Source organism: Macaca fascicularis, chromosome 1 (assembly GCF_037993035.2).
Source record: "Macaca fascicularis isolate 582-1 chromosome 1, T2T-MFA8v1.1".
In the NCBI taxonomy this organism is placed as follows: domain Eukaryota; kingdom Metazoa; phylum Chordata; class Mammalia; order Primates; family Cercopithecidae; genus Macaca; species Macaca fascicularis.
The window spans coordinates 215758012-215773556 of NC_088375.1; the positions used below are offsets into that span (position 1 = coordinate 215758012).

A 15545-nucleotide genomic window follows, 5' to 3' on the forward strand; every position below is an offset into this window, starting at 1 on the left:
ACAACCCAGATCCGACAGAAACTTCACCACTCTGCTGCTTCCTGCGCACCGAGGGGCAGGCTCCCCGTGGGGAGTCTCTCTCCCTGCTGCGTCCCCACAGTGAGGTGTGGAGCCTGTCAGAAGAGGGCACAGACAAGCAGGCTAAAGAAACCAGAGGCCCCAGGAGGCTGGGCCAGGGCTACAGACAGATGTGCTCCCCTCTGCTTGGCTCATCCTGGATCCCCATCCATATCCACCACTGGTCCCCAAAGCAGCCCCGATCCCTCAGCACCTTGGGGAAGGAGCAACAGAAGCAGGTCTCGCGGGGAGGTACCGTTTCCTCGGTTGTCTTTTTTATTTTTTTGAGATGGTGTCTGTCACCCAGGCTGGAGTGCAGTGGCACGATCTCAGCTCACTGCAACCTCTGTCTCCCGGGTTCAAACAATTCTCCTGCCTCAGCCTCCCAAGAAGCTGGGACTACAGGTATGTGCCACCACACCTGGCTAATTTTTGTATTTTTGGTAGAGACGGGGTTTCACCATGTTGGCCAGGCTGGTCTCGAACTCCGGACGTCAAGTGATCCACCCGCTTCCGCCTCCCAAAGTTCTGGGATGACAGGTGTGAGCCACCACACCCGGCCTGTTTACTCGGTTGTCTGGGGTTGACAGGACAGTCCTGAGTCCCGCAGGCTGCAGCTGTGGCCCCTGGGGTGAGTAGGCAGAATGAGGTAGGTGGTAGGAGGGGCAGCCTGTCTCCTGAGAGGTGGGGTCTCCGCTCCAGTCCCGGCCTCGAGGCTTCAGGGTCTACCTGAAGGTGTGTTCCCAGAGGGGACGGTTCGGTCCATGGGGGATCCAGAGGCCGCCCACACACTGATGCAGAGCTGCAGCACCATCACTGCCCACACCTCCCCCTGCCTGGTGTGGCTTCCGGTGGTCCCCGTCCTCCTGCGCTCAGCCGGCCTCGGTCAGCTGGGGAGGAGGAGGGGCTCAAGCTCCGAGGCGGCGGCGCTGCGCCTGTACACCAGGAACTGGATGGAGATCTGGGGGTGCCGCGGTTAAGGCCAAGCTGAGCAGACTGGGTTGGACCCGCCCCTGGGGACCTTCCACTCCCGGAAGCTGCCTCCCCCTCCCCTCCCTCCCACCCCCACGCTGCAGCTGGGAAGGGCCAGCCATACCCTCCTGGCCTCTACCTTAGCTGTGCCCTCCATTCCGAATGCCTGTCCGGCTGCTCAAGCCCTAGCCAAGCTCCATTTGTCTCCAAGACCGGCACTGACTTCTCCCTCCCTTGACTCTGGCCCAGGATCTTCTCTTCCTCTCACCCTGTGACATCCTGGAGCTTGCCAGGTGGCTGGGCCATTTTGGGGGCACAAGAGCCTACACTTTCACTTCTCCCTGCACCCAGCAGGGACTTAGCAAATATTAAAACCAAGGCCATGTTTACTTTCTCCCAAATGAGACCCAGATAACGCTCTGTCCAGCCACTCAGCAAACACGTTCTGAGCCCTCATTGATCACGGGGTTCTGTTTCCAGCTACCTCGTCTTACACAATATCCGGACGAGACAGCAGCTGTTAACTGAGGTGAAGACAGCAGCACAGAGAGGCTGACCCTGTGCCCTGCATCACACAGTAGGAAGCAGGGGAGGAGCCAGGATTTGAACCCAGGTTTGTCTGCCCAACTCATGTGTGTCTCCACACTCCAGCTGTCATTCGCACAGCCTGGAACATTCCTCTCCTGCCTTCACCTGACTAACTTCTTCTCTGTCAGGTCACAGCTTCAATGAGACTTACAGAGGCCTTTGCTGCCACTTTAACCAGGACAGCCCCTGGACAGCCCCTGGCTAGACGCTTTGTTTTTCTCTGCAGTACCTGGTGCCACTTAATTCTTTGATGATAACGTTGTGTCCTCCCTCCCCCCACGAACTGTAAGCTTCTAAGGCACTCATGGCTGTTCTTGCTCACTCATGGCTCCAGGGTCCAGCTGGGTGCCCAGCACGCAGGTGTGCACAACTGGGTGAACGGATGGAGGGAGGGAGGGAGAGAGGGATGGCTGGACGGATGAAGGGAGGGATGGACGGATGAAGGGAGGGACAGACGGATGAAGGGAGGGACGGACGGATGAAGGGAGGGAGGGCAAGACAGATGAGGGGAGGGACAGACGGATGAAGGGACAGATGGATGGAGGGAGGGAGAGACGGATGAAGGGAGGGACGGACGGATGGAGGGAGGGAGAGACGGATGAAGGGAGGGACGGACGGATGGAGGGAGGGAGAGACGGATGAAGGGAGGGACGGATGGATGAAGGGAGGGATGGATGGATGGAGGGAGGGAGAGATGGATGTAGGGAGGGACGGATGGAGGGAGGGACGGATGGACGGAGGGAGGGAGAGACGGATGAAGGGAGGGACGGACGGGTGGAGGGAGGGACAGACGGAGGGAGGGACGGATGGATGGAGGGAGGGACGGATGGATGGAGGGAGGGACGGATGGATGGAGGGAGGGACGGATGGATGGAGGGAGGGACGGATGGATGCAGGGAGGGACGGATAGATGGAGGGAGGGACGGAGGGACGGATGGATGAAGGGAGGGACGGATGGATGAAGGGAGGGATGGATGGATGGAGGGAGGGACGGATGGATGGAGGGAGGGACGGATGGATGGAGGGAGGGACGGATGGATGGAGGGAGGGACGGATGGATGGAGGGAGGGACGGATGGATGGAGGGAGGGACGGATGGATGCAGAGAGGGACGGATGGATGGAGGGAGGGACGGATGGATGCAGGGAGGGAGGGATGGATGGAGGGAGGGACGGAGGGACGGATGGATGAAGGGAGGGACGGATGGATGAAGGGAGGGATGGATGGATGAAGGGAGGGACGGATGGATGAAGGGAGGGAGGGACGGATGGAGGGAGGGACGGATGGATGAAGGGAGGGACGGATGGATGAAGGGATGGATGGATGAAGGGAGGGACGGATGGATGAAGGGAGGGAGGGACGGACGGAGGGAGGGACGGATGGATGAAGGGAGGGACGGATGGATGGATGGAGGGAGGGACGGATGGATGAAGGGAGGGATGGATGGATGGAGGGAGGGACGGATGAAGGGAGGGACGGATGGGTGGAGGGAGGGACGGACGGAGGGAGGGACGGACGGAGGGAGGGACGGATGGATGAAGGGAGGGACGGATGGATGGATGGAGGGAGGGAGGGACGGACGGAGGGAGGGACGGACGGACGGAGGGAGGGACGGACGGATGGAGGGAGGGATGGAGGGAGGGAGAGACGGGTGAAGGGAGGGACGGACGGATGGAGGGAGGGAGGGAGGGAGGGAGAGACGGGTGAAGGGAGGGACGGACGGGTGGAGGGAGGGACGGACGGAGGGAGGGACGGATGGATGAAGGGAGGGACGGATGGAGGGAGGGAGGGAGGGAGACACGGGTGAGTGCTGAAGCTGTGCGCAGGCAGGGGCTTCCTTGCCCACACCCCCACCACCAGCCCCACACGCCCTGAAGGATACGATGGTGTCGAGCAGCAGCACGCCCAGGCTGCCTACAAGCCAGGGCAGGTGGTGCAGCAGGTAGCTGCCCTCGCTCTGGCCCTCCTCGGGGTTTTTGAGCAGCACGCTCAGCCCATACAGCGTGTTCCCCAGCATCACCAGCGCAAACAGCGAGTAGGAGATCCCCTGGGTGGACTTCCGGAGGAACTGAGGCAGAAGGAGTTTGGGTCAGAGATCTCGAACAGGCCTCCTGTCACTCTGGATTGTAACTGTCCACATGTCCACCTGCCCCACCACAGTGCACCTGCCCTGAGCTCCTCTCTCCCTGGGTGCCCAGTATCTGACATGGGCCCCACACACAGAAGAGCCTCCTCTCACCCACAGACAAGCCCTCCCAGGCCCCTGCCCGGGTCCACAGGAGACCGTGGCTGTGCCAGGCCTGCTGGCCCCATGCCACCCTGCATTCCACCCCACACAGGCTCTAGCTGCCCAGCAAGCCTCCCCTCCCCGACTCCCCAGCTTCTCCTCTCCCCTCAGGCCTCCGAGCTCAGCCCCTCACCTTCCCCTGAACTCCTACTCCTCCAAGACACACATGGGTCTCTTGCAGCCTGGCTGGCAGGCCACATCGCGCCTGTTTTCCAGAAGCAGAAATGGAAGCTCAGAGACTGGATTAACTTGCCCAAGCCAACAGTGGGAGCAGCCCAGACTTTCTGAACCAAGGCTCCTATGCCGTGCTACTCCTTAGCCCAGAGGGCCCGGGTGGCCAGGCCGGCTCTCCTCTACTTGGCCCCACCCAGCCCCTGCTGGAGGCTCACGTTGGTGCGGATCTGAGGCAGCCGGGAGAGCAGGTACAACACACTGGAGACAGAGCCGATGACGAAGCCGATGATTTCCTGCCGGGTGAAGGGCTGTGGGGCAGAAGGGGGCACTTGGTACCTTGTAGGAGCCAGAGGTGATCCCCCTCCCCACTTAGCGCCCACGAGGCTGTGCAGGGGAGAGCCCTGGGGACAAGCTAGCCTCCATCCCTTCTACCGCCACACCCACGGCTCACCTTGCTGCCCGGCTCCACGGACAGGAGCGCCCGTCCCCGGAAGCCTTCCCTCGGGGCAGCCACGGGCCCAGCAGCGCTCAGCAGCGGTGTGGCGCACGCCGTCCCCATGAGGAATAGCAGCATGGAGTTGATGGGGGCAGACACTGCACACGAGGCAGGAGGGAAGCTGAGGTTAGATGGCTGAGTGGCAGCGGGGGGAGGCTGAGTCCTGGCCTTGCCCCTCAGGGGCTGTGTGACCTTGGGCAAGTGACCTAACCTCTCTGAGCTTTAATTCTTCATCTGTTGAATGGGTACAACGGTACCCTTCTCCTAGAGTTATAAAGGTGAAATGCTGAGGGCAGGGAGGTCAGGAGGGGTTATACGAAGCAGAAATGCTGAAGAAAAACAGTCCTTCCCAGGTCCCTCCCCATGTCCGTATGGCCTCAAGCTGACCTTGTCTCCTGCTCCTCCTGAAGGCTGGGGCAGAGGCAGCCTGTGTGACTTGTCCTCGTTTCCCCAGCTCCAAGCCCAGGGCTGGACACAGAGGAGGAGCTGGAGCTGTGCCTGCTGAACGGGCCCCTGGGCGAGAGGAACCGGCCTGTGGTCTGGGCCAGGATACGCTCACTGCCCTCAAGTCTCTATCTTGGCCGATTAAGGCTCAGGCTCTTAGATAAGGCCCGGGGAAGCCTTTCCGAGGTTCGGGTTATCACCCAGCCATGGGAAACCCGCTTCCTCCCACACTCCAGGCGCCCCCGTCGCCCACAGCCCCCCGCTGCTGGTGGAACATCTGACAGAGAGCGGTCCCCATACTCACAGGGAGAGGGGCGTTTCCTGAACTTGTAGTAAAAGTACAGCGTCAGCATCACCAGGTCTGCCATGACGTAATACACAGCTGTGTAGGACTGTAAGAGACGCAGGGGGCCCGGGGGTTGGTGCGGTGCCAGGATCTGGGACCACGCCCCGGCAGCCCTCTGTCCTGTCCCAGCTGGGTGACCCTGACCGAGTCACTTCGCCTCTCTGAGCTTCTGTTTCCTTATCTGGCAAGGAAGAGCTCACAGTTCCCACCTGGTAATGACAGAACAGGTGGGCAAAAGACCCAGGAAAGGATCTAGCCCAGGAAGTGCCAATGAGCTGGTGGTCAGTGCCAGCAGTCAGGACAAAGCGGGACTCCGCGGTGAAGAGATGGCTCTGGTTTCGCCTGACGCCGGGGCAGTCAGAACTTTCTGGTCCCACGTGGGAGGACAATGCCTTCCTGATTGGGAGCCCCAGCTCTGCCTGCCCACAGGAGCGGGATGGCACCCGGGCCTCCCACGGAAAAACGCCTTTCCTCCTCGAGGGCCCACCCTCTGGAAGCTTCGCCAGCATTCCAGCACCCTGGAGGTGGAAGAGCGGAAACCCTGTCAGACACGCTCATACTGCAGATGGGAAAACTGGGGCCCAGAGAAGAGCAGTGGCCTGTCCACAGCCACAGTTCGGCAGACAGAAGGATGGGCCCTCACAAGATGCAACGACGGGTCAGGGTTCTGAAGACCAGGCGGGCCAAAGAGCCTGGCATCTCCTCAGGCAACCCTGCAGGGTGAGGCAGGGTTAGGGTCAGCGCCACCCTGCCCGGGTACCGGCCCACCTGCAGGGGCAGCTGGTCAGCAAGGAAGGAGCCGATGAGGTTGCAGGAGTCTCCGCCGATCCAGCCCAGGAGGAACCACAGGGACAGTGCCTGGTCCATGTTGCCCGTCTTGTAGGCTTTGATGAACTGGCTGTGGAAGAGGAAGAGGAGGGGACGCATGTTCGGGCCACCTTACAGGGAATGCCGCCTTACAGGGGACACCGCCCAGAGATGACCACGGGGGAGTGAGGCGGTAATGGAGAGGAGATGGCCTGGGGGCCCACCTTCCCCATGGGCAGGATCCTCAGGAGCCTTCTCGGCTCTTTGGAGGAGTCTCCCGGGGAATCCCTTCTAAGCCGAGGGCTCTACGGCTATGCCCCTCTCCAGGGAAAGCCCCAGCCTTACTCAGATTCTCCTCCACCACACCCTGGGGTCTCCAGTGGGGATCTGGGGCTTATGTAGGGTCCTGAAGTTTTGTGTTGGGCCCTGAGAACCGCTGCATAGAACCCTGGATCCTTTCTCCTATGGATGCAGGGAGGGGCACCGCAACAAGAACGGTGCTGGGGAAGGGACACAGGGACCGAAGGCCTGGGCACGCCGGGTCTCCAGGAGCAGCTGCAGCCAAGACAGGCAGAACCCCGGCCTGGTTCTCTTTAGAGGGCAACAGAGAAGGGCGGGGCTGAGGTGCCTGGGGCTCCACTATCAAGATGGTAGGCTTTTGGTCCCCTGGCTGTTTTCCCAAAGGTCCCCGGTGCTGGGACCCTCTTAGGACTTCTGGTCAGGTGCGGGTTTGAAGCCAAAGCTGGTGGTGGCACTGAGGCCCAGGGCAGTTCTGAGCCCTCTGTATGTGTGTTGACTCATTCTGTCCTCAAGACACCTGTGCTGTCCAGTCTACCACGATGACCTCCTCACTGGGCCCGGAGGAAGCTGTGCCATACGGCTCGGATTCAACCCCTACCTGAGCCTCCGGTCTTGCTCTTAACCATTATACATACTGCCATTTACTGTTCCAGTTTCTTTTTAACCACCTGCATGGATGAAGGAAAATAGACAGACAGAAAGAAACTAAATGGTGGCCAGACATGGTGGCTCACACCTGCAATCCCAACACTTTGGGAGGTCGAGGCAGGTGAATCACTTGAGGACAGAAGTTTGAGACCAGCCCGGCCAACTTGGTGAATCTCTACCAAAAATAAAAAAATCAGCCAGGCATGGTGGTGCACACCTGTAATCCCAGCTATTCAGGAAGCTAAGGGATGAGAATTGCTTGAACCCAGGAGGTGGAGGTTGCAGTAAGCTGAGATCACACTACTGCCCTTCAGCCTGGGCAACACAGTAAGACCCTGTCTCAAAAAAGAAAATAAAAAGAAACAAAGAAACTAACTAAATGGCAGCTCATCCCATCCATGATCCAAGCCAGAAACTAAGAAACGGGCATTGGCTGGGTTCTTCCCACAGCCAATCCTTCCATCCGCCTCCCTCAGCCTCCTAACAAGCCTCCCTCCTTTCAGATGAATCCTCCCCTTCAGAAATCTTTCTAAAACCCCCATCTCAGCCAGGAGCAGTGGCTCATGCCTATAATCCCAACACTTTGGAGGCTGGGCGTGGTAGCTCACACCTGTAATCCCAGCACTTCAGGAGGCTGAGGAAAGAGAATCACTTGAGCCTAGAAGTTCCAGACCAGCCTGGGCAACACAGCAAGACCCCGCCTCTACCAAAAAAAAAAAAAAATTAGCCAAGTGTGGAGTGGGGACCTGTGGTCCCAGCTACTCAGGAGGCTGAGGTGGGAGGATCACTTGAGCCCAAGAGGTTGAGGCTGCAGTGAGCTAGGACTGCACCACTGCACCTCAGCCTGGAAGTGAGACCTTGTCTCAGAAAAAAAAATTGTCTTTAATAACAAATAAAAAAACTAAAATCCCAGTGTCACCAAAAACTGTCAGAGTCTTCCAGTGCTCTTCGACAAGGACCCCCATTCTGAGAGGGGGCCCTTGCAAGGCCCCAGGCTCGTCGCCCCAGGATGCCTGTTTTCCTCCCAGCTCTGGTCTCATATGTCCCGCCCACCCCTCCTCAGGCCCAGAGGCCTCGGAGTCACCTTTCCCATCTCAGGAAATGTCGGTTCCTCCTCTGGGCCTCCCCTGACACGAGCTCCACTGGCATCTTCTCCTTCCTCCTTTGTAACACTTGACATCCCCGTCCCTCCCAGATTCACTCAAATTTCCTGAGGACAGGGGGAGTGACGAGCATAGGCCCAGCACTGAGAAGGCCCTGAACCAAGGTTTATCCCATGGCCCTTACAGTAAAGCTCCTCCTAAGATGCTATGACTCAACTTGCCTTCATCAATTGCAGCAAAGTGATTCTGTCCCACTCAGGAGAGATGGAGTCCTAGGGAAGACCAAGGGCGCAGCCACCCTCCCTCCATCACTTAGGGCTCTCTCCCAGGCCTCCAATCCCCTCCCTGGTTAATCAACCAGCCCAGGCAGAAAGGGGGAGCCTCAGCCAGCTCCTCGGAGAGTCCTGAGGAAGCTCTCACCGCTGGACATGGAGCCTCCCACCCTTGGCCCCATCAGTCACCTACACCTGTCCAGACTGCCTGGTAAGGGCCTCTCCAATCCCCTCACCATTGACGCTTTCTGAAGGCTTCCACAGCCTCCAAGGCAGCCTCCCTGCCTCCACTCTCTGTCACTCTGCTCCTTCCTCCCCATCACTCACAGATTATCTTTTCAAGGGTACCAGAATGGAAGCTCTCCAAAGGCAAGGACAATGTCTGTTTGGCTTACCTGTCCCACATCCAACATGGCACCTGGAACAAGGTAACTCAGTAAAAATGTCAAGCCTCTGAGAGGGTGCCCGGAGAAATCAATGGGGAAGGACAGTCTTTTCAATACCTGGCACTGGGACAACCGGATATCCACATGTGCGGTGGCTCATGCCTGTAATCCCAGCACTCTTGGAGGATGAGGCAGATAGACCACTAGTCAGGAGTTCGAGACCAGCCTAGCCAACATGGTGAAACCATCTACTAAAAATGCAATAATTTGCCAGGCATGGTGGCACATGCTTGTAATCTCAGCTACTCAGGAGGCTGAGGTAGGAGAATCACTTGAGCCCAAGAGGCGGAGGTTGCAGTGAGCCAAGACTGCATCACTGCACTCCAGCCTGAACAACAGAGCAAGACTCTGTCTCAAAAAAAAAAAAAAAAAAAGAGAGACTGAACTCCTACTTCACATCATTTACAAAATACAACACAAAATGGATCAAACACCTAAATGTAAGAGTTACATCTATAAAACTCTTAGAACAAGAGATGCTGGGCACGATGGCTCATGCCTTTAACCCCAACACTTTGGAGGCCGAGACAGGAGGATAGCTTAAAGCTAGGAGTTTGAGACCAGCCTGGACAACACAGTGAGACCTTGTCTCTACCAAAAAAAAAAAAAAAAAAAATTCAATTTTTTCACAGTAGCGTGATCTTGGCTCATTGCAGCCTCCGCCTGGTGGGCTCAAGCAATTCCCCCGCCTCAGCCTCCCGAGTAGCTGGGACCACAGGCATGCGCCACCACATCCGGCTAATTTTGTATTTTTAGTAGAGATGGGGGTTTCACCATCTTGGCCAGGCTGGTCTTGAACTCCTGACCTCAGGCAATCTGCCCGCCTCGGCCTCCCAAAGTGCTAGGATTATAGGCGTGAGCCACTGCACCCGACAAAAAAAAAATCATGGGGAGGCCGAGACGGGCGGATCACAAGGTCAGGAGATTGAGACCATCCTGGCTAACATGGTGAAACCTCGTCTCTACTAAAAAAATACAAAAAACTGGCCGGGCGTGGTGGCGGGCGCCTGTAGTCCCAGCTACTCGGGAGGCTGAGGCAGGAGAATGGCGTAAACCTGGGAGGCGGAGCTTGCAGTGAGCTGAGATATGGCCACTGCACTCCAGCCTGGGAGACAGAGGGAGACTCTGTCTCAAAACAAAACAAAACAAAATACATGAATGTGCATAGCAACATTAATCGTAATAGCTACAAAGTAGAAACAACCCAATGTCCAATGGGTAAGAAAATGTGGCATACACAGAGTAAAACAGTATCCGCCACAAAAAGGACTGAAGTACTGCTTTGATACATTCTATGACACGGATGAATCTTGAAGACATTATGTTAAGTGAAAGAAGCCAATCACAAAAGGTCTTGTGTGATTCCATTTATAGGAACCATGAAATGTCCAGAAGAGGCAAATCGACAGAGACAGAAAGTAGAGTAGTGACTGGCAGGGACTGAGAGGGTCCGGGAGGAATGAAGAATGACTGCTGATGGGCATGGCTCTCCATTCCGGCTAACGAAAATGTCCTAAAATTAGTTGTGGTGCCAGTTACACAACTCTGTGGCTATACTAAAATAACTTGTACATTGAATGGGTTAATTGCATGAAATGTGAATTATCTCCCAATAAAGCTGTGAAAACAATGTCAAGCCCCTGATCAAACCCTTGTCTTTATCCCTCAGGATAAAGAGCACATTTCTTTTTTTTCTTTTTTTTTTTTTTTTTTTTTGAGACGGAGTCTCGCTCTGTATCCCGGGCTGGAGTGCAGTGGCCGGATCTCAGCTCACTGCAAGCTCCGCCTCCCGGGTTTACGCCATTCTCCTGCCTCAGCCTCCCGAGTAGCTGGGACTACAGGCGCCCGCCACCTCGCCCGGCTAGTTTTTTGTATTTTTTAGTAGAGATGGGGTTTCACGGTGTTCGCCAGGATGGTCTCGATCTCCTGACCTCGTGATCCGCCCGTCTCGGCCTCCCAAAGTGCTGGGATTACAGGCTTGAGCCACCGCGCCCGGCCAAGAGCACATTTCTTAACAGCACAGCATGCCCCTTAGGCCATAGGGCCTATGATGACTCCTGTGACCTCACCTCTCCCTGCCCTGACCCCCACACACTCTGTCTGCCATATAAACGCAGCCGCCCCTTCTCTGTACATCTGTTGCTTCCTCTGCCTGAACTGCTCTTCCACACCCAGCCCCTGGCTCTCACCCCTCAATGCTGTCCTATCCTCGGCTTTTAGCCTAGATGCCAACACCTCCAGCTCCCTTCTTTTTTTAAATTTTAATTTAATTTAATTTTTTTGGTAGAGATAGGGTCTCACTATGTTGGCCAGGCTGGTCTTGAACTTCCGACCTCAAGTGATCCTCCTGCCTCAGCCTCCCAAAGTGCTAGGATTACAGGCGTGAGCCACTGTGCCTGGCCTCCAGGTCCTTCCTGACTGTAATCTTCTTCCACCTCTGCAGATCGGGGTGGGTGTCCCTTTTCTGTGCTTCACGTAATAATAGCAGTGTCACCACTGACAGCTTTCAGGCTTGTGCAAACATTGTGTGAAGATCCTGAGTGGGCAGCTCTCCCTACACACCCACATGCCATCTTCATAGCAGTTGTCTCAGGTAACAGTATTTCCATGACACAAGCAAGGAAACTGAGGCTCAGAGCAGTGAGGTGACACGCCCAGGTCAGGATGCTCTTGACCCCTGTGCATTGTGTCCTCGCTCCCCAATCACAGCAGCAGCCACGCAATGTTGTGTTCACTGCTGCTATCTCCACCAACTGACCATCAAAGCCTGGAGGACAGAGGCTGTGTTTGATGCGTTCCAGCCCTCCCACTCTCCCGCCCCATCTCTGACCAGCTGTGCCACCTAAAGCAAATTGCTTAACTTCTCTGGGTTTTGGATCCCTCGTCTGTAAAATAGATGGATGGTAACTGCCCCTATTTCACAAGGTTGTTGTGAGGATTAAATGAGGTGGAAATACCGCAAGTGCTTAGAAGCAAGCCAGGTATGTGGCGGGCGCTCAATAAACTGTTGCAAAGGTGATGATCTCTGCATCAGCATCGCCCAGCACAAGGTCTGGCCTGTGGGAGGGACCAGTGCAGGTCCCTCCTGGGTGGGTAGGAAATCAAGGGAGCACACCCAGCCTCCAGTCTGGAGAGGCCTGTGGCCCACCAGGCACGCCCTCTCTGAGCAGTAGCTGGAACCACTGCCCCAACCCCACAGCCCTGCCCTGGTCCTGCCACCCAGACACTACTCACGGGAAGGTAGACGCAGCAAAGCAGAGAATGGAGATCAAGCCCAGGCCCACACTGGCCTCATCCCAGCCGTCCTGGGCACATTCACCCAGCACATCCCATATCCACTGGATGGAGCCATTAGGGCAGCTGGAGAAGTTGCGGGAGCCCAGTTTCTTCCAGACCATGGCTGTGGAGGAGGGGCGCCCGGCCAGGCGGGTCTGCACGGGAGGGAGGGTGCTGGTGTTCCGAGGCCGGCAAGGGTTCTACAGGGAGGAAGTGAGGAGGCTTTCAGCACTGGGAGGTCCAGGTCCTATTCATGGTCATCCCAAACGAAGCTCATCCCAGCCTTTTCACCGGGTGCCTCGCCCGGAACCAGAGAAGGGCAAAGACATAATCCTCACCCACCAGGACCCGATCAGCCCCCAGGTACACAGATCACAGCAAACACATGCCAGCTACAGACGCATGCAGGCAGCGCGCTGGATCTGCAGAAGGGACGGGCGTGTTCAAACCCCCGCTTCACCACGCATTCATGCTGGACTTTGGGCAAAGACTCAGCGTTTCTGTGCCTGAGCCCTCTCATCTGTAACCGGGGTCCTCACAGCGCTCGTCCCACATACGGATGTTGTGTGGGTTCAATGAGTTCATACACAGTGTGATGAACGGAGCCCTCCATGTTATCTTTTCCTATGACTCTTGAATGCTTAGGTTGGTCCTAATTTATTGTTATTATCGTAAATTACTCTGTAAGGATCTGCTGAGGCCAGGCCCATCAAGTTCATCTAATTTACAGCAGGCTGCAGCCAGGAGCGATGGCTCATGCCTGTAATCCCCACACTTTGGGAGACCAAGGCGGGAGGACAGCTTGAGCCCAGGAGACGGAGACCAGCCTGGCGGTCTGGGCAACATAACGAGACCCTATCTATAAAAAAAAAAAAAAAGAAAAAAATACAAAAGTTAGCCAAACAAGGTGGTGTGCGCCTCAGGTCCTAGCTACTCATGAGGCTGAGGTGGGAGATCACTTGAGCCTAGGAGGTAGACGCTATAGAGAGCCACGATCTCACCAATGTACTCCAACCTGGATGACAGAGCAAGACCCTGTGTCGAAACAACAATAACAAAAGATAAGGGCTACGCACTGCGCCAGCACTCTAGGAGGCTGAGGCGGGAAAGATCACTTCAGCCCAGGAGTTCGAGAACAGCCTGGGCAACGCTGTCTCCACAACAATATTCAAAAATTAGCCAGGTGTGGAGGCACACGCTTGTAGTCCCAGCTAGCTACTCAGGAGGCTAAGGTGGAGGAATCGCTTGAGCCCAGGAGGTGGAGGGTGCACAGCAAGCCATGATCGTGCCACTGCACTCCAGCCTGGGCGACAGAGCCGGACTCTGTCTTAAAAGAAAAACACACACACACACACACACAAACCATAAAGCAGGTTGCCCCACACAGATGAGGCAAGTGGAGAAGAGGAGCAAGGGATCCCCGGGTTTGCCTGAGTGACAAGGACTCAAGTCTGGGACACTGCAGCCTGTATTCTCCCAGGAGCTCACAGAGCGTGGCGGACGCCTACCAGCAGGGAGTCCACAGCCACCTCCTCACTGTCACACTGACAAAGCCAGAATATGGCTGATCACAGAGGTGGGCAGGGCAGGCCTCTCCCGGTACCCGGGCATCCTGGACAGTGCGTAGGGCAGTCATTGCCTGCGTGACACCTTAGAGGAGGGAGGGAAAGTGAGGCTCGGCTGGGCCATCTCTATCAGCGATCGTCACCACAGCTCGGACCAGCGAGCCAAGCCTCCTGCATGCATTCATGTTTCATCTTCACAGCAACTATGAAGTGGGGACCACTGATATCCACAAGGAGCCTGAGCCAGAGTGCGGAAGTGATGTGCCAAGGCCACCCAGCCAGGAAGCTACAGAGTCAAACCCAAGACTCAGACCGACACCCCTGCTCATGGCCACCTGCCACACCGCCCGCCTCAGGTGCATCTGTCACCACCGAAGCAGAAGCCTTTTGTGGCTGCCTAGCAAGCAGATGCAGAGAGAGAGAGATAGAGAGAGAGAGAGAGAGAGAGAAAGAGAGAGAGAGAGAAGCCTCTGTGGTCTGGCAGGACGGCACAGCCACAACGTGGGCTTCCCCTCTTCTCCCTGTGCTTAGAGGGGATTTCCTCACGCAGGCGGCGGCTGTCTCTAGCTGCCTTCATTCCCACCTGTGTCAGGAGGCCTGGACTCCCCAGCTAGTCCCTGGCTGGCCCCACGGAACTGCTGAGGACAGAGACCAGGGAGCACCAGGAGGGAAAGGAAGTGAGTCAGCACCTCCTCTCAGGAAGCCGCAGACCCTCAGCCCTAATGTGACTCGCTATGGGCAGAGGCCCTAGACCTGAAGGTAAGGGCGCCCCGGGTCACTGGACTACCTCCAGGGCCTGGCACAGGCAGGGAGGCTGAAAGCCTCTTCGTTGTGTCTTCGTGGCCCACCTGGGGGACCATCAGCACAGCTGATGTTAGAAGCCTTCACCTGATGCCCCGTCTCCAGCCCCTGAAAGGCCACTCCAAATTAGCCTAGAGTCCAGGTGTGGCCGGGCGCAGTGGCTCACACCTGTAATTCCAGCAGTTTGGGAGGCTGAGGCAGTTGGATCACTCGAGCTCAGGAGCTGGAAAACAACCTGGCCAACATGGTGAAACCCCATCTCTATCAAAAATACAAAAATTAGCTGCGCGTGGTGGTGCGTGCCTGTAATCCCAGCTACCCGGGAGGCTGGGGCAGTAGAATCACTTGAACTCAGGAGGCAGAGGTTGCAGTGAGCCAAGATCGCACCATTGCACTCCAGCCTGGCTGACAGAGCGAGACTCTGTCTCAAAAACAAAACAAAACACAAACAAAAAAACCATATAGTCCAGGTAAGAACTACACGTTTGCAATGCCAAAGGCATTTCAAATCATGTCCTCATGTTCTCAGCCACCACTCCCAACTGGGCTGCAACCCCACACCCCCTAGCAGAATCTGAAGACAAGGCTGCAGCTCATCCACTGCCATCCCCACCACTCCCCGGCAAGGTCGGGTATACTGTGCTCATTTGACAGCTGAGGCTGAGCGGCCTTGGAAGTGAGTTAACCGGCCTGAGCCTGTCTATAAAAGGGGGCTAATGACACTCACTCCTTGGGGCAGCTGTCCTGACTAAATGCACATAAAGCTCTCAGCCCCTGTGCCTGATGACACACGGCAGCGACTGTTTTCAGGATGAGAGTCCAGCATCTCAACCACCTTGGGGGCTCTCACTTCCCCCTTTCCCCAGGTTAGGGAAGAAATGAAATGGACGCATCTCAGTACGTGTGTGTTGGGGGGTTGTCTCGAGGAAGGTACCTTGGTTTACGGAGCCTGCAGCCTGTCTCT

The 15545-nt window shown here is 56.6% G+C and overlaps 1 protein-coding gene across 34 annotated transcripts in view; it reads right to left on the reverse strand.

Moving 5' to 3' along the window:
• Positions 1-301: 301 nt before the first annotated feature.
• The window catches only part of SLC66A1 (solute carrier family 66 member 1), a 46541-nt gene continuing 31297 nt past the window's right edge, over positions 302-15545 (reverse strand). For 6 of the 34 annotated variants that reach the window (XM_074018255.1, XM_074018286.1, XM_074018287.1 and 3 more), the window contains 8 exons: positions 12174-12415; positions 6132-6261; positions 5322-5409; positions 4529-4671; positions 4293-4385; positions 4037-4108; positions 3499-3684; positions 302-1018 (listed from right to left, as the gene is read on the reverse strand). In XM_074018255.1, the coding sequence (XP_073874356.1) occupies positions 944-1018; positions 3499-3684; positions 4037-4108; positions 4293-4385; positions 4529-4671; positions 5322-5409; positions 6132-6261; positions 12174-12415 (1029 nt within the window). In that variant the 3' untranslated portion in view covers positions 302-943. Of the gene's footprint in view, positions 1019-3498; positions 3685-4036; positions 4109-4292; positions 4386-4528; positions 4672-4960; positions 5087-5321; positions 5882-6131; positions 6262-7068; positions 7139-12173; positions 12416-15545 lie in introns of all 34 variants that reach the window. The other 28 variants (XM_074018278.1, XM_074018303.1, XM_074018312.1 and 25 more) reach the window with 14 other exon arrangements.